General features: G+C 42.8%; 1 protein-coding gene and 1 long non-coding RNA gene across 2 annotated transcripts; one reads left to right on the top strand and one right to left on the bottom strand.

The window, feature by feature from the left end:
• Nucleotides 1–358: 358 nt before the first annotated feature.
• On the bottom strand, nt 359–1,487 carry LOC118670882. Its single transcript, XR_004972492.1, has 2 exons — nt 1,251–1,487; nt 359–784 (listed from the first exon to the last, which is right to left on the bottom strand). It is a non-coding gene; the product is annotated as an uncharacterized LOC118670882 (long non-coding RNA).
• On the top strand, nt 1,484–20,534 carry GGH (gamma-glutamyl hydrolase). Its single transcript, XM_036338352.1, has 9 exons — nt 1,484–1,668; nt 4,994–5,108; nt 9,251–9,301; nt 12,453–12,537; nt 13,494–13,632; nt 14,118–14,224; nt 14,302–14,392; nt 15,440–15,577; nt 17,305–20,534. Exons 1-9 carry the CDS (start codon nt 1,563–1,565, stop codon nt 17,424–17,426), a joined length of 954 nt encoding a protein of 317 aa, XP_036194245.1. The 5' UTR covers nt 1,484–1,562; the 3' UTR covers nt 17,427–20,534.
• The last annotated feature ends 872 nt before the right edge of the window (nt 20,535–21,406 follow it).

The raw sequence follows: 21,406 nt of genomic DNA, 5'->3' as shown, positions 1-21,406 counted from the left end.
TATTTTTGTGTATAATGCCAAGTAATAATTTAATTTTTTCCTGCGTGGATTTGAGCTCCAGAATCACAAATTCGTCTTTCAAGGGCTCCTCATCTGCTCAATTATGTTCAAAACCAGCTGAGTAAGGTCTTTCACAATATCTTTAACCACATCCTTTGGCCTTATCTCTCACCACACCCACCCATTTTCTTGTCAAACTAGATTCCTTATTGCAGTCACTCTTCTTGAAATATGCCATACATCATGTTCTCTTCCTGTCGTTTTTCCTTACTGAACTGTAAGCTTCTTGAGAAAAAGACAGAATCCAATTCATCTTTGCATCTTCAATACTTAGCAGTGATTGAGCGGATTTTTCAAATACTTTTCTTCAATTTTATTCTGAATTTAATTTGGATCTTATAGGTGGGCACTTCCACCTAATATTATCCATATCAATACATTTACTCTTTCACACACAGAAAAAGTTTCCTGTCTTTTACCTACGTACCATGAAACGAGTGGTTCCAAATCTTAAAACTTTAAAAAGAACCCTCACAATACTTTTCATGAGCAGGAACCAAAGCCATCAGATCTGCCTCCCGTTTATAGGACAAAGTCTGCGGATGGCGCTAATGGTGACGTCATGAGCACCTTCTGAGGGCCTCGCGGGGACTCGCCCTTTGCATGAGATGCCAGGGGTCGTCCCTCCTCCACTCAGCTCTGAAGTGAGGCGATGCGCTGGGAACATGTTCACCTCCATCGTCCTTCCCTTCCCAGGCACTTCTTTCCGCCAGATGCCTTGACCCTGCAAAAAGGTAACAGGATGTGCAGCCTGTCCTTACGCAGTGGTTCTCAACCTTGGCTGCACATTAGAATCACCTGGGAATCTTTTTAAAATCCTGATTGCTGGGCCTCATCCTCCGGAAATTGTGTTTCTTTGTTACTAATGTTGTGGCCTCACCCCATAACAAAGAAACAGAATTTCCGGAGGATGAGGCCCAGCAATCAGGATTTTAAAAAGATTCCCAGGTGATTCTAATGTGCAGCCAAGGTTGAGAACCACTGCCTTCCATGGAACACTGGAGTGTCCACGTGGCGGTTAGCATTCCCGACTACAGAGCCCGGGCCTGTGGAGCAGGAGCCACAGTTGGCGCAAAGTTCTCAGGCGCCTTCTAGAATCCCTCGCCGCCTTTCAAGCTGCCTGGTGAAGGGGTCCCGCTGGGACCCAGGCTCCTCCTCTCGGCGGGCCTGGGCTCGGCGCCCCAGCTTACCGACCGGTGTCCTCATCACATTGATGAACAGTTGCAAGGGGAGACCGCCCCGGGCCCACCTAGCCGATTCCGAACGGGCGGGCGCACCAGTCGAGGTCGAGCCATGCGGCGAGTGAGACCATGGCGTCCCGGGAGCCCTCCGTCCCCGCTCCGAGGCCGCCGTGCGCGCGCGCCGGGACTACATTTCCCATAGGCCCCCGCGGCGGAGCCCCGCCCCGTCGGACGCCCTCCAGCCGCCTCGAGGCCACGTAGCCCCGCTCCGGGCCGCCAGGCCGCAGAGCCTTTGAAAGACGGCGGGAGGCGGTCGGTGCCATGGCGAGCCCGGGACACCTGCTGTACGCGCTGGGCCTGCTGCTGTGCGCAGCGGTGACCCTCCGGCTGTCCGCTGCCCCTGCCTCCACCCAGAAGCCCATCATCGGTAAGAAGGCGCCGGGTCCGAGCTGGGCTCCGGGGAGGGCGTCGGGTCTGGGGAAGACCGGGGAGGGGGGTGCGCTGTGAGCCCCGGGCGCAGCGGGAGAGCCGCGCCGGGGCGCCGTTTGCATCTCGCCGAAACCACGCCGATGCCTGGGTGGTTTCACAGGGCTTTAAGTTGGGAGGGTGGAGAAAACCTTGCAGATGGTTCTATTCTCGGTACACAGCTAGGGATTTCTAGGAATTAAGCAAATTCTATGCATGCATTATGCTCATTAAAATTTCACTGGTTGAGGGTATGTTTCAAGATGCAACGCACTGTACCTATAAAAATCGAGTTGACTAGATATTCAAGAAATTATGGTATGCCTCGGGTTTTGTCATCTTGAGCAGCGGAGGGCAGCAGTGGCCCGTGTGATCCTAATGCCAATTCTGTTTGGTGTTCAAATGAAGCATGTAATATTTCATTTCCAACAGATTTATATTTCAAAAAGTCAAATCCGTTTGCTTTGTCGGAAGGAATATTTGAGACAGGGCAAGGGAAAGCTACCCATGGGAAGTCAGCCTGGAATAAAAACTTGCCAGGAGTAATTTATGTCGACAATTAAGATTGGTTTAATTTTAGCTGTAATATTATGCCATTTATATTTCTTCCACGAAGAGGAGCACTTTTTTTTTGGTAACTAAGTGCAAAATAGATGAGGGTTTTTTCCTTTATATTGGTAGCGCCCAATTTTCAAATGGGTTGTGTCTCAATATTTGGAAATTGGACTGCCTTGTTTCATAGCTATTTAAAATAGAGGTTAGATTCTCCAAGGAGAATTAACCCAAAATAATAATTCTGTGTCATGGGTTTGGGAATTGTGGGTTCAGGGCGGAGGAAATAAAAAGGAGAGGAGAGGTATTCTTTTCCTTTTTCTAGAAACAGTGGTAGTTCAGGGTCAAATGTAGAAAAAATGAATATGCTTGTGGGCACCCTGATCAATTAAGACAAAATAGTTCACTGAACACGTACTACACGCAGAGCACTAAGTTAGGAAGTGCAAAGGATTCAAAGACAAAGAAGCCAAAAAAGTTGTGAGATGGCTTTAAAGTATGGGTGACATTTTGGTCACCTTCTGGGGGGCTTGGAATATAGCCTGAACTTTTCTCCCAAGATAGGAAAAGTGAGTACGTGTGGAAGCAAGGGGAGAGGGGTAAGTTGTTGGAACTTACCTGCTTGCTCTCATGTACATATTTTTCTCCTTTCTGGTATCTTGTGTTCACAAGTCCCAATTCTCCTTTGCGGCACCTCACCCTTGCCTACCCTGTGCCACTCCCATCTCCTGTGCCACTCCCTAATTTTTGCACTACCAACTTTTATTTTCCTTAAGAGGATCCTACCTACCCACGGGGAGAAAAACAGTCTTACTGAACCAGTTTTGGCATTTGGTCTATATGAACTGAGTGTCTGAGAAAATGTCAGTTGTAAGAAGCTGGGATTACAGAAGTGTTGTCTCATGTCACCTGCAGAGACATTGTAAGTGTTCCAAACGGTGGAGTAGCGATTGTTAGGGGCACAGGCGTACTCTCTGGATAGACGTGTTTTTATGTGACTCAGTATTATTCTGGGGCTGAGGTTTCAGTTGTGAGAGGCAGCCAGGGAGGTAGGTGTGGCAGAGCACATAGGGTCTTGTAATAGTTATGAAAGTTTAGGAGCCCATTGAAGTTCAGGGAGGTGCACACAGCAGGGCGGTGCACCCAGCAGGGCGGTGCACCCTGCTGATCTCTCTCTCTGACCTCATTTTCTATGGCTTTTCCCTGTAGCTCACACAGGGCTCTGGTCTATATGGACTCCTTGCAATGGGACAGGCACACACCTGATTCAGAGCCTTTGTACTTGCTGTTCCCTCACCCTGGATCTCTCTTCCTCCAGATTTCTGCATATGCCTTGTCTCCTCACCTCTCTTAGGTCCTGGATCAAATGTCATGGTCTACCTTCTCAGGGAGGCCTTGCCTAGCAAGCATATTTAAGAGATCCTCTTTCCCCATAGATGGGACCTCCCCCCACCCGGACCCCCCCGCCCAACCCCAAACACACACCTTCTTCCTCTGATTCACTTTTCTCCATAGCACTATGTATTTTATCTTGTTTATTCTTTTTGTCTTCTTTCCTTCCCACACACTAGAATTAAAGCCCACAGGGTGGTGATTTTTATTTGTTTTATTCATTAGTGTGTCCCCAGCACCTAGTTCAGTGCCTGCTATGTAGTATGATTTTGTAATATATACTGAATGAATGAATGAATGAATGAATGGTGATATCAGGTTTCTTACCATGTGGAGAACTGGTTGGAGATGGTGGGGGTTGTTTAAGAAAGGTTGTAGAGAGACCTTTTACGAGGCTATTATAATAGCTCGGGGGAAGCAAGATGTTTGCTTGGATTGATTGCTTTGGATACTAAACCAAACCCTAAATATACTGTGTATTTTCATATATGTGTATGTATATATGTATATGATAAATTTTAATTTATAAATTAGGCTCAGTAAGAGATTAGTAACAATAACTAATAAATAATAAAATAGACCAGTTATTACAATGCAGTTGACCCATACAGTCGAAAATTTGAATATAATTTAAGTCGACCCTCCTTATCAGCGGATTCCCAACTCTGGATTAAAAATACTGTTTTTGATCTGTGGTTGGTTGAATCTGCATATGTGGGGATATAGAGGGCCGAGTATATAGTTACTGAAAAAATCGTGTGTAAGTGGATCCATACAGTTCAAACCCGTGTTCAAGAATCAGCTCTATGCTGTAATGAAAGTTAGGTGAATGTGGTATCTCTCCCAAAATATCTTACTGTACTCCACTCAACTTTTCCCTTGAGGAAGCACTTCACAGCTTCTCTTGCCATGTTCGAATTGCCAGCACTGGTCTTGCACTTTGGGGCCATTATTAGGTAAAATAAGCATTACGTGAACTGTTATACCAGACAGTCGATGTGCTAACCAAGACAGTTACTAAGTGGTCTGGAGCATCTACGGCGTGAAGATGCTGGATAAAGGGATAGATTCATGTCTGGGGTGGGGTGGAATGGGACAGCTTAAGATTTCATCATGCCTCACAGAACAGTGTACAATATATAACTTATGAATTATTTATTTCTAGAATTTTCCATTTAATGTTTTCAGGCCGTAGGTGACAGTGGGTAGCCAAAACCTCACCAAGTTAAACCTTGGATAAGGGGGAACTACTGTTGTTATATTTTTACTGTGATTTGTTTCAGTTTCTGAGCAGGAAAAAAGGCAGTTGTTTGAAACTAAAACTTTTTTTGTTTGTAATTTAGGAATATTAATGCAAAAGTGCTATCCTAAGGCAATGAAAAACCTGGGAAAATACTATATTGCTGCATCCTATGTAAAGTATTTGGAGTCCGCAGGTGCAAGAGTTGTACCAGTAAGGTATGATTTAGTATTTTTTACATTGTATAAATAAAGCTGCTGTTTTACCTTTAAAATTAGCTTTTATCTCTAAAATTAATGCCTCTCTTTGGATTGCATCATTTAAATGTGGTACTACTGCACCTGATTTTTGCCACAGATCTGAAGCTTAAAGTCTCTCACTACATTGCTTAAAGTATAAAGTGACGCTTATCTCTCACATCATTAGAGGTATGTCATATGTATTAGATAGATAATGAAATGATAGTTGTCTTTACAACCCAAAAGACGGTCCTCATTAGACAATCGTGAAATTAGTGGAGTAAAAGAATCTATAACTTTACCAGCTTTATTCGATAATATTAGGATAAGGGTCCACTTAGGAAATAAAGGAGATTTTTAGAAGATGACTTTCGAAATACCTCCACACTCTACTTTAAAAGTTTGTAAGTAACGAATACAGCAGTGTTGCTTCAGTATAAACTGCCGGTATTACAGGTTTAAAAGAGCAACATTGGTTTTGTGATGTAATGACCTAATAAGAATAAAATGATTTATACCATAGATTGATTGGGAAAGAGTTGCATTTTTTAACAAACAAAACATGTGTTCACAATATCTTATCATCCAAAATTAGTGTATTTTGGAAGCTTCCAGTGCCACCTTCTAATCCATTATAAGTGATTTCACACACAAAATACCACTTTTTGCTCTGGGCAAACTGCTTTTATAAATAATTCTGCATTTAAAAACTGTAATATGCTCTGGCCAGTGTGAATAAATGGTTAGAGCTTTGGCCTGCACACCAAAGGATCATAGGTTCAATTCCCAGTCAAGGGCACGTACCTAGGTTGCAGGTTTGATCCCCGGCCCCAGTTCATGTGTTTCTCTCTCAATCAGTGTTTTTCTCTCTCTCATACTCTCTCCCCTTCTGGGCTCCCTCACTTCCACTCTCTCTAAAGAACCAATGGAAAAAATATCCTTGGTGCTCGAAGATTAACAACAACAACAAAACAAACAACCCCCCCTCCCCCCAACCAAACAAAAAAATCTATAACCAAAAATACTGTTCAAATGGAATATTAATAATCTAAATGCAAATATTACACTTTGGAGAATTATATCACAAAATTGTTCTATGTTTAGTTTCATAAGGATTGTCTTTTTAAAAAATATATATTTATTGATTTCAAAGAGGAAGGGAAAGGGAGAGAGAGATAGAAACATCAATGATGAGAGAGAATCATTGATCGGCTGCCTCCTGCACACTTTCTACTGGGGATTGAGCCCACAACCCGGGCATGTGCCTGCCATTGGCCGGAATCGAATCCAGGACCCTTCAGTCCCTGGGCCAATGCTCTATCCACTGAGCCAAACTGACGAGGGCAAGGATTGTCTTCTTGCTGTTCTTTTACAGTTAGCTGTCCCGTACCCCAAGATGAACATTGCTTTTGATGTTAGTCTTTAATTCCTCAGTAGCAGATCTAATTTTTCAAATGAAATCGTACTTGGAAACCAGATAGTTCCAGAGTTTTAGAGATGCAGAAGAGGCTCCAGGGAACCTTCAGAACAAACAGCCTTTCAAAGTTTTGATCATGGTCTACGGCCATACCACCCTGAACGCGCCCGATCTCGTCTGATCTCGGAAGCTAAGCAGGGTCGGGCCTGGTTAGTACTTGGATGGGAGATCATGGAAGCATTTTCTGCAAGCCATTCTTCTAGGACATTAGAACTGACAGCATGGGTGGGAAGTAGGAGGGACAGGCAGGTACTAGTTCAGAGACTTGCAGTAGGCTGTAAGTGGGAAGGGTTTGGCTTAGAACAGTGGTTGTAGCCTTGATAGATAAATATTAAGAAAAATAAACACGACTTGACTACTGTAAGGGTACAGGGAGGAAGAGATGAGAAACAGAAGTTTTGAAATTGGGGAAGTGTTGAAACCAGTGATTCACCAAGTACTGGCATGTGTGACAGACACTGAAAATGTGACTGTCGGCATAAAGGTTGATTTCCAGCTTGGGTTCCCAGACTTCTTTTTAAATAAATTGCTTGGAATCCTATATAATAATAGACAAACATGGTAATTAACCGTACCTCCGACACGCTTCCCATTGGCTAATCAGGGTGATATGCAAATTAGCTGCCAACCAAGATGGCGGCCGACAGCCAGGCAGCTGAAGGGAACAGGAGGCTTGCTTGCTCCAGTGATGGAGGAAGCCAAGGTTCCCCACCTGCCGCTGCCGGGCTCTGAGCTGCACTCTAAGAAACAATGTTGCAATTATAGAAGCTAAACAAACCTAGATACCTGCTTTCAGCCAGCCGGGCCTCAGCCAGCAGGACCGCAACAGTGTTTCAATTATAGAAGCCAAACAAACCCAGATACCTGCTTTCAGCAGCCGAGGCCTCAGAGCTGGAGCCCGCCTCAGAGCTAAAGCCAGCTCTCAGCTACAGTGACAGCCATAGAAGGTAAATAAATCACAGAAAGAAAAAAAAAAGGAGAGGTTGGGAGCTTCAGTTGCCTGCCAGCCTGAAAACGGCCCTCAGCCCCTCACCCAGACTGGCCAGGCACCCCAGTGGGGACTCCCACCCTGAAGGGGGTGTGACCAGCTGCAAATAGCCATCATTCCCTCATCCAGGCTGGCCAGGCACCCAAGCGGGACCCCCACCCTGATCCGGGACATCCTTCAGGGCAAACCAGCCGGCCCCCACCCATGCACCAGGCCTCTATCCTATATAGTAAACGGGTAATATGCAAACTGACCCTAACAGCAGAAGGACTGGGAATGACTGGTCACTATGACACACACTGACCACCAGGGGGCAGACTCTCAATGCAGGAGCTGCCCTCTGGTGGTCTGGGCGCTCTCACATGGGAGGAACACAAACCAGGCTGATTGCTGCCAGTACAGCGGTGGTGGTGGGAGCCTCTCCTGCCTCCTCAGCAGCGCTAAGGATGTCCGACTGGAGCTTAGGCCTGCTCCCTGCTGGCAAGTGGACATCCCCCGAGGGCTGCTGGGCTGCCAGAGGGATATCTGATTGCCATCTTAGGCCCTATCCGCTGGGGAGCAGGCCTCAGCCAGCAAGTGGTCATCCCCTGAGGAGTCCCAGACTGCAAGAGGGCACAGGCTGGGCTGAGGGATCCCCCCCGCCCCCACCCACGAGTGCACAAATTTTTGTGCACCGGGCCTCTAGTTAGAATCATATGATCCTATAAAAACAACGTAATAGATTCCCAGAGCAACCTGCAAAGGGTTACCTAATGTAGAATGAGACAGAGGATCTCACTGATAATGTCAGGTTCATTTCTGCAGGTGGGATGCGGGGAGCCAACTCCTGCAGGTTAGAAGGAAAAAGGTGGAAGATGGGAGACACAGGCAAAATTCTGGAATAGGTAAAGAAGTTTGTCTTTGGTCTTCTTTTGTCTTCTTTCTACTGCCTTCTCTCTCAGGTGCCTGGTGCTCTCGGGTTATCCCAATTTCCCATGGTGGGCCTGGCCCTAGTGGGACCCACAGAGACTCCTTTTCCTGAGAGGTAGCATGTGGCGCCCCACGGGCTGCTTTTGGTTTAAAAATGTGCTTTGTTCACACAGCATTTTAAACATTAGCAAATCAAAAGACTAATAAAATCTTGACTTTTGGCCTCTTTTTTTTTTTTTAACCAAGTTATTTGGAGCTGATTTGAAGTGGAGCAAACTGGCAACAACGCCCTTCACTCCTTGTCATGCTGTGTCATTTGTCATCATTACCAGGCTTACGTGGTATTTTTTTTAGTTAAAGAGAGGGTGAACTATTTCTCTTAATCCCTTCACCTTTTTCACCTAGTCCCATAACCCCCTTCCCATCTGGTAATCATCAATTTGTTCTCTGTATCCCCAAATCTCATGGTCTTTGATATTTTGCATATGAACACATACGTCACAATATTAAATTATATTAGATCACAGGAAAGCATGTTTACTTGTCTGATTAGCAAAACAAGGACATAATTGTGTGGCTTATATGTAGTTTGAAAAGCTGCCTCTAGGAAGGTAGAGAGGTGATATTACCTAGTATTTAAGAATTATTCTTCATCTGGCTTTTAACAATAATGTGACTTCATTTAGAGCCTGACTGTTTTCTTAGGTTTGGAAATGGATGTTTCATCACTGTTTTTCTTGTTTTCAGGCCTGATCTTACCGATGAAGAGTATGTAAAGCTTTTCCATTCTATTAATGGGTAAGTTGGTGGCACTGGCTTGATATGGTGTATGAGATCTATGTTGTCGGCTCTTGCAAAAAAGGACACAAGTATTCCACGTGTTTCTGTGTAACCGTCTTACAGTGGTGTGCCATTAGTTTTCTGAGTTCTTTCAGAGGAATTACATTGTTGAGAGAGAGGTGCAATTGTCCTGCAGAGAAGGAAGCATAAGAAATTAATGTTGCACAGTAGACATATGTCATTTTTTTAATAGTCTTTGTTCTTCTAATGCCTGTCTTAAATATTTTGAAGCCACTTTGAATGGCATGGCATATTGCTTGCTTGGGGGATTTATAAATTTTAAGCCTAAGGATACTACTCAGTTCTCTTTCAGAAGGTGATTTGAATAGAGCTTGGAAAAAATTGTCTATACTGTGGCATCACCAAAAAAGTTATGATTGGTTACCTCACAGAAAAAAAAACTTTTAATAATATGAAAAAATGTTCACCCTTATGCATAATTAAAGGAAATCTAATTCTAGCAATTAAAAAACATTTTTAAAAACTATCAAGTTGACAAAGATCAGAAAATTTGTTAATATTGTTTGTTGAAGATGTGAAGAAATAAGTATTCTCATACTTTGCTTATGGCTGTGTAAGTTACATAGTCTTTTGGGGGCCAGTTTTGTTAATATCTATTGCAATTAAAAATGCACATACCCTTTGAGCCAGGACATCCTTTGTAAGGAATATTATTTTATAAGTCTATATACCCCGACATGTGTAGAGTTGGGTCCAGACATATGCACTATAGTATTGTTTGAAACACACTCAATTTCGAACCCACTCATTAGCCCATCAGTTGAGAATTTCGTAAATAAAGGAGGCTGTCTGCATCTGATAGAATGTGTGACAGTTTAAAAATCAGGATCTCTGTCGGTGCTGCTTTGGACACTGTTGTTACTTGAACAATGTGATATTATACGAAAAAAGCAAGGCACATAGTGGTATGTGTAGTATACTCCCATGTACTTTGGTTCTTAAGGTAGGCGTGAGGGTGACTCGTGTAACATAAATCTGTCAGGTCAACGAAACAGATTTTAGCGGTGGTTGTTCCTGATTGGGAGTGGGATGGAGGGAGTCTATGTTACTGTAAAGTTTTTATAAAAAGAGCTTTTTTTAAAAAAAAAAATTTTAAAAGCTGTATTCATTTATTACAATTTTTTTAAAAAGGCTGTGTTCAAAACTTGCCTTCAGACTTCAGTTCTTTTATTTTTTGTTTAAAGATCTGCTTTTCTTATTCATGTATTTATTTATTTATGTATGTATTTATTTATTTTATTGTCTAAAGTTTTACATATGTCTCCTTTTTCCCCAATTGGACCTCCCCCCCCCCCCCCCCCGCCATTCCCATTCGGGGCAAGCCCCCACTGCCCCAGTGTCTGTGTCTATTGGTTATGCTAATAGGCATGCATACAAGTCCTTTGGTTGCTTTCTAACCCCCCTCCCCTACCATTTGTCTCTAGATCGATCTGTTCTTGTTCATCAAATAGACTTCAGTTCAATTTGGTTCAGTAAATATTTACTATAAAATTAGTTCCATTTAGTAAAACATCTAAAATGCCCGTTATGTTCAGTGTTCTTTGGCCCGGGCAAGAATAAACAAGCCCAGGCCGGACTCTGTGCTGGAACCTCCGCATGGTCACCAGGAAATGAGCACTGCTCTGCCACTTCAGAAGCACCGTCCCGGTCCCTGTGAGGCAGTAGAGCCCATCCCGTGTGGGGGTGCAAGGAGGTGGAAAGGCAGAGCCTGGCTTTAAAGGAGTTTGCCAACTGGGAGGGGCGGTCAAGCTTTGCTTTATGAAAGGATTTTGTGCTTAAACATACCAGGTTTGATCAGAGGCAGCTTTGTAAGTACTGAGCTGATGAAAAGGGAGAACTGCTAATCGGTCTTCATTAATCCACTTTGAATTGTAGCATTTTCTGCATGGTTTTGTGGCAGGTGTTCCACCTCATACTTTTTATGATTTTATACTGAACTGTGATCTTACTAACAGGAAAACTTACTCATCTCTGGCTGTCCAGGCTAATACTGAGCCTGGCTCATGCAAGAAGTGGAGTATAGTTGTTGAATGAACAACCATCTCAACAGCATTATTTCACATATCTCAAATTCATATTTAAGTATTTTCAAAATGTTAATACCTTTTTAAAAAATATATATTTTATTGATTTTTTTACAGAGAGGAAGGGAGAGGGATAGAGAGTTAGAAACATCGATGAGAGAGAAACATCGATCAGCTGCCTCCTGCACACTCCCTACTGGATATGTGCCTGCAACCAAGGTACATGCCCTTGACTGGAATCGAACCTGGGACACTTGAGTCCACAGGCTGACACTCTATCCTCTGAGCCAAACCAGTTAGGGCAAAATGTTAATACCTTTAATCTAACTTTTATAATCTCTTTGGACTATCCCTGCTTATTTCAAGACGTTATAATGTTTAAAGTTTAGAATTAGTTTAAAAAGTTGATGTAAAAACATAGTAAATATTTTTCTGTATCTTACCTTTATGGGTAGAATAAAATAAAATGAAATGTTTGCTACTTCCCCCACCTTCCCCCACCTAGACTTCTAGAAATGGGATTGTGTTCTTCTTCAAAACTCTTCTAATCCCATGCTCATTACTGAAGAGATTTCAGGGTGATAATATAGCATTAAATTCTCATGGATATTTAGTTTTAGCGTACATATATTTTTATAATCAGTTTGTGCTTTATGGTTAAGAAAAACTTCTTTGTGAGCCAAACCTGTGTCATGATTAATGGACCTCTAGTTGATGCTGGCATCACGGATCACCTTCCTGTAAACCTACCTGTACTTGGGATGTTATCTCTACTTGATTTCTAGCTCTGTGTGCTCCCCTTCTACCCCATTTATTCACCTTGCCAACAATAAACTTGTTTATCAAAGGAGTTTTGGGAGAATATGCACAAAAGTATTCTTAACTTCAATAATTTACAAATGGGTAGGATTGTAAATATTTCATACTTCCTTTTGCCTTAGTTTTCTCATTTTCTGTAATGATCTTGTTGCTTACGTAATAAGGAAGGAGTTGTTTTAAAATAAAAAGATGGTTTGGTTTCTGTAGGGCGGGGTGGAAATGCTTTCTTTCGGATGTTGTTTCAGGGTCCTCTTCCCTGGAGGAGGCGCTGACCTCAAGAAGTCAGGTTATGCCCGCACAGCCGAAATATTTTACAGCCTTGCCACACAGGTAAATATCAGTTGTTTCTTATTATTCCAGATGGGGTTTTTAAAAATACATGTTTTTATTTATCTTTCTTAAGGAGAGAGGAAGGGAGAAGGAGAGATAGAAACATAATGAGAGAGAATCATCCATCAGCTGCCTCCTGCATGTCCCCTATTGGGGATGGAGCCTGCAACCCAGGCATGTGCCAAAAGCCTGAGACTTTTTGGTCCATGGGAGGACCCACACCAACTGGGGCCCAGGTGGGTTTTTGTAATTTTCCATGGGGATAATTCCTTTTCAGGCAGACGATAATACTTCCTTCATAGTTACTCCAGCCTCATCATCCCCTCACCTCTTGAGGTGTCTGCTCATGAGTAGCCAGTGGTGGCTATCGCTCATTTTCTATTTCATTTAATTCTGGGCTCCGGGGGCCCTTCAGAGCCTTGCTGACCGGCCCTCTCTGTTTGTGCTCGCTAATGTGAACTGGGTCCTCATGGTGGCTTAGTAGGCTGTTTTTATTATGTACTGGGCGTTATTCACGTATTACTAATTTTCATCTCCTCTTGAAAGCTGCTCTTTGTCCCCACCTAGTCGATGTATCTATAAATTCTGAGATAATGGAGGAAGGAGTGTGTTCAAAACCAGACAGTTATCCAAAGCGACAAGATTTATACAAGATGTAAAAATAGGCATTTTATCTAGCATCGTCTTTAATATTTATAGTCCCTGTTACTTGTATTATTTGGTAGTTGACTGGCAGATGTCCATTTCTTTCCCAAAACAACTGAGGTTGGCTAGTGTGTTTGATTAAAACGGGGTTATTATGTGGGAGCTTGGAGGTTAAATGGCAGCTTACGTTTGGAACCTGGAAAATGCTTCAGAAACCCATGTATCTCTCAGGTGCCAGTCTTGTAATGACAAACCAAATGTACAATTTTTGTTTTGAGAAGGTTGAGTAAGCTTCGTTTTCTCTTTCAAAGAGTTTTGATGATGGAGACTACTTTCCTGTGTGGGGCACATGCCTTGGATTTGAAGAGCTTTCGTATCTGGTCAGCGGAGAGTCATTATTAACACACACAAATACTGAAGGAATCACAATGCCGCTGAACTTCACTGAAAGTAAGATTTCTCCTTTTGACCTTTGTTAGCTGGGCAGGATTAGTAACTAGCAAATATCAAGTAAAAAGTGCCCATGACTTTTTATTAACTTTTAAATTATTTACACAGGCTAGAGATGTGAATGACCATGTTTGTACTCAAATTATGAGGGTGGCTTAAGAAATTTTAAATTTTGATAACTCATTGGTTTGACTGGAGATTAGTGGTTTTAGTGGATTTTATTTTTCTGTGTTTAAATATATTTTATTGATTTTTTACAGAGAGGAAGGGAGAGAGATAGAGAGTTAGAAACATCGATGAGAGAGAAACATCCATCAGCCGCCTCCTGCACACCCCCTACTGGGGATGTGCCCGCAACCCAGGCACATGCCCTTGACCGGAATCGAACCCGGGACCTCTCAGTCAGCAGGCTGACGCTCTATCCACTGAGCCAAACCGGTTTCGGCTGTGTTTAAATTCTTTCCCTTGTACTTACCTTGTTTCAGGTATATTGCAGAGCAGAATGTTCCGGAATTTTCCTGCTGACTTGTTGCTGTCCTTAGAATTAGAGCCTCTGACTGCAAATTTCCACAAGTGGAGCCTCTCCAAGATGGTATCATATTAATCATGTAATGACATCAGTGCATTTTGATTAATTATAGGAGTAATTATTTTATTTTTATACTCCAGAATTTTACGAAGAATGAAAAATTAAAGGCGTTTTTCAATGTACTAACTACAAATACTGATGGCAAGATTGAGTTTATTTCAACAATGGAAGGTATATGTCACTACATGTACACTTTTCGCATATTATGTTTATTAGTTTTGATTTTATAGTTTTTTTTTAATGAATAAAATCACAATAACTTTGGGGCCTGAAGATCGAAATTAGGGCACTTTTGGAGACAGGAACTGTGTTTTGCTCATGTTCCAAAACAGTTGTGGTTTATCTGGATCATCTAGGTGGGGGGTGGGGTGAAGAAGGGAAGAAAAGAGGAATGAAGAAATAAATAGAGACAGTGACCTCTCTTTTAAGAAAAAAATATTATCGAACTTATTGGGGTAACATTGGTTAAAAAATTATAAAGGTTTGAGGTATACAATTCTATAATACATAATCTCTATCTTGTATTGTGTGTTCACCACTCACAGTCAAGTATCCTTCCATCATCATTTTTCCCCCTTCCCTGTGATCATCACCATACTGCTGTTTGTGTCTATGAGTATTTTATTGTATTTTTTTTCCCAATCCCTTTGCCTTTTTCACCCAACAGTATTGTGGATTAAGTACTTTTGACAGGTTCTCCAGCAACAACAAAAGGTGTAACTGACATACAGCAAAACATCTCCCTAAATACATTGATTAAATAGTGAGAAAATAAGGATACTCAGGCCACAAACTCCCAAGGGCTGAGTAGAGTATTTGGGTAGGACCCTCTGGAAGGAGGTGATGGAGTGATAGCTCCTGGAATCTGGAAGGCAGAGAGCACCAAATGTCTGCTTAGTTTTGAACCAAGGACCTCTTGTGTGTGAGGCGAGCCAGATGACTACTACACCACAGAAACCCGCTGAAGTGGGGTATTTAAGTCAGCATTACTGTTAATACGGAGAATTTGAGGCAAAGCTCAGGATCCCACAAACGGAGAGGGCCCCATAGAGCAGGACCTGAGGGCTACACCCTCCATGAATCCTGCCTGCAGAGCTGCAAGGAGACCTGCCCATCTGGAGTCCTGGCCTGAAGGCGGGGGTGGTAAACAAGCCTTGGTAAGTAACATGGTAGATATTCTCACTGCTTAATACTTACTCGTTTGTGTTTTTCATGCAGGGTACAAGTATCCAGTGTATGGCGTCCAGTGGCATCCAGAGAAATCTCCTTACGAGTGGGGGTTATCTAACGGCATTTCCCACGCACCCAACGCTGTGAAGGCTGCATTTTATTTAGCGGAGTTCTTTGTTTCTGAAGGTAATATGTGGGTACATTATCTTATCACTCCATTAGTGTAGTTTTGAAGGAAATGTCCTCATCTGAACTCTTATATACTCTTGCTCTATGTAAATGCTTTTAAAAAAAAACACACACACACACAAAAAACAACCTTTAAAACAGTCATTGTGAAAGCCCTGAAATTGAGGTATTAGGGATTCAACTAAAACCAGGAGAATGATTTCAATTAATAGTATTGTGTGTTCTAAACTGTGCTGAATACATGAACAACGGTGTAAAGACTGTTGAATTCTTTTTCCTTTCTTTCTTGAATACTTTTTCTTTAATATTTTCCCCTACTAGTCTTCTTTTTAGGAATAATGCTTTAGTTATAACATTCTCTGAGAATTAGATGTTATATTTTCAAGGCAATTATATAAACTGAGTATATACTCATCCTTCTGTGATTTTAAGGCTGCCTAGGGCCTTAGGAGAAAGTTCAGCTTTGCTTGTTCTTTTTTCTTCATGCTATGTTTGTGGGTAGAATTGAGAATTTATGTTTTAATTGAGTGATTCTGAGATAAGAAAGAGCTACAAGCACCACTTGCAAGGGGCAGGCATCACTCTGGTGAGGCTTGGCCATTGAACCCTTCAGCGGGCCTTGTTGGCGTCTCTCCAAGCTTGGCCTACGTTTTTAGCAACCCTTCTGCCCACACTGAGTTCACTCTGGTTTAGAATTACGCTCAGAGGAATGGGCAATTTCATGACAAAAATCCCAATTTAAAAGAAAAAAACAGTTCTCCTATGTGTAGTATTAGTTCCAGGAAGCATTTCCATGCCTTGTGTGTTGGAGTAAATGAGAACAGGATAGAGCAGTTGGCTGCAGTGTTGTCCCGTGGCAGGGCTATTATTTGTTCTTTATTTTCTAACTAGAGGCCCGGTGCATGAAATTCGTGCATGGGTAGAGTCCCTAGGCCTGGCTGGTGATCAAGGCCGCTCTGTGGGGCAACCGGCAGGGTGATCAGGGGGCCCCCCGCTGGCACCCGCCTTGGCTGGCCTGGGGCCTGCGAGCTGGGGGCAGCTCCTGCATTGAGCATCTGCCCCTGGTGGTCAGTGCGTGTCATAGCGGCTGGTCATTTCGCCGTTCGATCGATTTGCATATTAGACTTCTATTATATAGGCTATCCTTCTTTTAAAACATGCCACAACAGCCTATAGTTACTTTATCTTGATCTTAGGAAAATGTCTGAGCCTTTACCTTCTTACATCCAAACTTGACCCATGCCCCCTTCTCCGTGCCTCTCACAGTTCTGCCTGACCTGTGGGAACGGCCTCACTGCCCCACCTGACTCATCTTTGCCAGTTTCTTCTTCCTCTTCACTCTCGAAGCATCTCAGTGAAGATAGACTATAAAAACATTACTATCTACAATTCTGTGTGGTTCCCAGACTTGACTTCTTGAGTGTTAGAACCTTGCCCTGGTTATATTTCTATCCCCAGTCTCTCATCAAATCCTATATGCAGTAGGCACTTAGTAAGTGATGCATGGGGTGTGAGCACCCCATTTGGTCTGGGTGGGGCAGATGTGCAGCTGTGTCAGCAGGTAACTTCTCTACATCTTTATTTGGGGGAAGTTCTATAAGGTATGTTTCCTTTTGGGTACTCTTTTCCCACTTAATACGGATGACAGGATGAGCCATTATAAAGTAACCTTTTGAAAATTATATCCTATCCTTTTAAGAATTCACATTTTCTTTTTCTTGCAGCTCGGAAAAACGGTCATCATTTTCAATCTGATGTTGAAGAGAAAGAAGCACTGATTTATCAGTTCCATCCCGTCTATACTGGAAATATTTCTCAATTTCAGCAAAGTTATATATTTAATTGAAAGCTTTCCATATGTTAACAGAAATTTTGAATAATTCCATGATGAAATTGTTTCAATAACTTGATACTCATGGCAGTAATGGAAAGCCACTGAGATTTCGTCTTTATGTTGTTACTGGCTCTGCATCTTTATTCAGTATATTTGACTATATCACATTTGATAATTCGTGAGACAGATAAACAATCATAGTGTATTTCATGTAAAAACTTCCTTTTATCTCAAGATTAGAAAAAAATTCATTTATTGAAAATATAGGTATTTTTTTTCTGATTGATTCTGGAAATAAACACCACCCACTACCCAGTCTACCCATCCTTGCTGAAGACTCTTTAAATCCTATCTCCAGTTCACTGCGACCTCTCTCTCCTTTGAGTCTCAGGAGTATCCAGGCCCTTCATAAGTACTTGTGACTATTTGTGAATGAACTTTTTTTCCCCCATGGAAAATAATTTGAAAGCTGTCATACATTTATTTGGGTGCATTTTAATATATTTGTCATCCTTTGCTTCCCTCTCCCACCCTTCACTGTCCCATCTATTCTCACAGACTCCGAAATTGAGGAATTCCTTGAGGACAGCCAAGCAGCTGGAAGAGAGGGGGGATTTATGGAGCTGTTTCTGACAGTGTTTATGAACCTGTTCTCCTTGGTCCTCCACAGCTGGTGCCAGAGAAGCGGGAAAGTGGGGAAGAGTGATGGGGCAGGAGGCTGGAGGAGGTTATGAATGATTTTCTGTATAAAAGTTAATAATACTCTGAAGATACTGAGATAAACCCTAAGCTTTGGGCTTTAAGGCCAGCAGAACATAGAAATTGAAAGAGAACACATTCAGCTAAAAAGGATGTTGATGAAAGTGTGGTGCATCTAGTTTCTGTCCATAAGCATGAAGATTCTGTTAAGTCTTACTGTCTAATGTGCCATTTCTGGCGAATTTCATGTCTCCACAGTAGAAAAAGGTGGCAACACTGTTATTACTCATACTGCCCAGGCCCTTTCCAACCTGTTTGTTTGGAAATATTATAGATCTGCTTGTCTCTGAAGTTCCTTAATAACATATAATCCTGACTGTATCATCACTCACGATGCTGTGTCACCCTTCCTTCTGCCCCAGAATACTGGCTTCTAATTGCCCCCAAAGTTCTCACTGTGCTATTGGTGATGGCCACAAATGCAAGAAAATGGGAACCATATTTGTTTTTTACTCACGTTAAGTTTTCCATTTTTCCAACCATGTATATTTTTGGAGTCTTTACACTGGGATTACTTTATTCCGAGAATGGAGTCTCTTTGAAAGTTGCAACACCCCTGTTTTCCACCCACTACCACCTGCAGGAAGGCTATGCAGAGGCCTGAGGGCAAGTGAGAAGTTCGGGAATCTGGTCTACTGGAGATCCACCACTGACCCCTGGGCTTGAGCCACATGTGTGAGCCCATGTGCTGGCTCTTAACTCCCAACTGCAGTGTCACCCCCTGTTAACAGCGCGCAAAGGCAGTGACGTGGCAACACCCATCTTTTAGCCTCCATGCCTCCAGCTCCAGCCACTAGCACCCCAAGTATTCACTCCACTCCTTCCACAAGCTCCACATCATGTGCAGGCAGTCTCCTAGGGCTGGCCGTCCACCTCCTCCCAGGCTCATCAGCAAGCACTTCGAGTCCATGCCCTCTTGCCCCCGTTGATGTAACAAGGTCAGCCTGCCTCGGAGCAGTCTTAAGCTGAGCTAAACGAGGGACAGAGGGTTAGACATCCCTTGCCTGGATAGGACTTAAGGGCAGAGCCTGTCACTCATTTCTATTTAGAAGATAGTTCTGAGTGCCCACACGTGTACATAACTTGTCTGGCAGATGTTTTATGAAGGGATGCTGGCTCCATTGCCCCACTGCAGAGCAGATAGTCTCAATACCTTGTCAGGCTGAGTTTCCATGGTTGGGATGGGGTTAGGATGGTCCTACAGCTTCTAAAAGCACAGGGATAAGACCCACTGAAGTATTCAGGTGCAGAACCTGGCCCATAGCAGGCCATGAGTAAGTGGCCTCCCCTCATTTCCTTTCCCTCCTCCACAATAATGGAACAGCCCGACGTGCATGCTGTGTTACCTATCAGAAGAGCAAGAACTGATACCACTTATATGGAAAGAATTGTGAAAAAAGGGTCCTTTGCTCCTTAGGAACAGAAGCTTTTTTTTGTTACTAGCTTGTAATTTTATTCCACTTACTTTTCTAAGAGGAATTAAGTTTTTATTCCATATAACCTTTTGTATTCCAATAGTGGTTTAAAATGAAGTTATTGCAGTAATGAATCAGGAACACTAGATGTCAGGAGAGAACCAACTAAACCCAAAGTTTAGTGTTTACTAATCATTTAGAATAGAATTTAGAGGCCGCCAGGAACCTAAAGAACATCTAATAGTACAATCATTATATTTATTAATACTAATGGTTTGTTGAATTATTATGTTGTGCACCTGAGTTAATATGTCAATTATATCTCAATGAAAAAATACTAATGGATGTATAAACATAGATTTACACCTAATACTAGATGTTTTCTGATCTATGAGGAGGCCCTAAAAGACTTGATTAAAAAAAAAAAGGATGTAAACAATGTTAATCATCTTTTAAGGGCCAGGTACGTTTCTGTACATACATTTGTGGGCTGCCCACAAAATAACAACCCCCTTTTCCCTGCTGCATAAATGGGCAACCTCTAGGCTAGAGGAGGATTTTCCTGGATGGGCAACGAGCCAGAGCCTCATCTCAAGAGATGCTTCTGGGGAGACAGATTGGCAGGGGAGGCACAACGTAAGAACATCTACCGTAAGCAAGACACGGGAGCAAAGGTGCTCTAAACAAATGTGGACCTGATTGGATTTTTCTCCTACAGACTAAAGCAGCGGTCGCCAACCTTTCGGACCTCACGGACCACCAGTGGTCCATGGACCACCAGTTGGCGACCACTGGACTAAAGTTCCTCCACAGAATCTGCTCTAAATCTTCTCAGGGTTTCCCCTTCGAATTTAAGGAAAAGTCTTTAATCATGAGTTTTTCTGCATCAACTTAGCTTTTAGACTTCCAGTTCTCTATCACCTATAATAATAAAAGTGTAATATGCTAACTTGCCTCAATGTCTTTCCAGACAAAGCCAGGGCTGTGAGGGAAGCCTGGGTCCTGGGTGCCTGCCGGTGGCCATAGGGAAGTCCGGGTCCTGGGTGCCAGAGGGAAGCCGGTGCCGGCAGCTGGGGGAAGGAAGGCCTACTCTTGCACAAATTTCATGCATCGGGCCTCTAGTGTATTATAGTTTCTCACAAACCTAATTCGAGCCAGTCTGTTTCACAACACAGCGATTCTTCAGAAACTCACCACACCACTCTGACATCTTTTGCTGCAGTTCAGGATTCAGATGCCCCACCGCTGGCAGACGCCCTGTTTGCACACGTCTGTGATCTTCATGACATCCGTTCTCTGCCTCTCCTCCTCCCCTCTTCGTCTCCACTGCACATAAAACTATCTGATGTAATCTTATGTACTTGCTCGTGGAATTATTCTCTGCCTCCTCACTGGAACATAATGCACATGGAGGTGAGACTTGACGTTGGCCTGTGTGTGGTCAGTGCTGCCTAAATAACTGCTGGGGAGCTGTGTGCTCACTGCTGAGGGACTCCTGCTGAAATTGAGGGTACAATTGAGTCCTGTATTTGAGGGATGAATTACGGTATTTTTAATGGAAATTTTGACTACATGTAACTTTTGCTTTATGCACTCACTTTACAACTTAATCCCCGGAGTAGGATTTGACTCTCTTCTAGAAGATGGTGCCCATGAGGCCACTTTCATAAAATAAGTAACAAGAACCTGGCAACCCAAAAGCCTTTAAAGCCTCTGACCACAATTAATAAGCGCTGATGTCAATGACTTCAAACACCAAATATACTGAAAAAACTATACTGGGCTCACTTTCAATTTTAATAATTCAATCCAAATAAC

Source organism: Myotis myotis, unplaced genomic scaffold (assembly GCF_014108235.1).
Source record: "Myotis myotis isolate mMyoMyo1 unplaced genomic scaffold, mMyoMyo1.p scaffold_m19_p_16, whole genome shotgun sequence".
NCBI classification, from domain to species: domain Eukaryota; kingdom Metazoa; phylum Chordata; class Mammalia; order Chiroptera; family Vespertilionidae; genus Myotis; species Myotis myotis.
This window is presented reverse-complemented; position numbering and strand designations above follow the sequence as displayed.

Bases quoted from the DNA above. Each gene is read 5' to 3' on its own strand.
- GGH (XM_036338352.1), top strand. From the start codon at position 1,563: ATGGCGAGCCCGGGACACCTGCTGTACGCGCTGGGCCTGCTGCTGTGC. The intron at 5,109-9,250 runs GTATGATTTAGT...TCTTGTTTTCAG, and splicing joins GCAAGAGTTGTACCAGTAAG to GCCTGATCTTACCGATGAAG. The intron at 14,393-15,439 runs GTATATGTCACT...TTTTTCATGCAG, and splicing joins GTTTATTTCAACAATGGAAG to GGTACAAGTATCCAGTGTAT.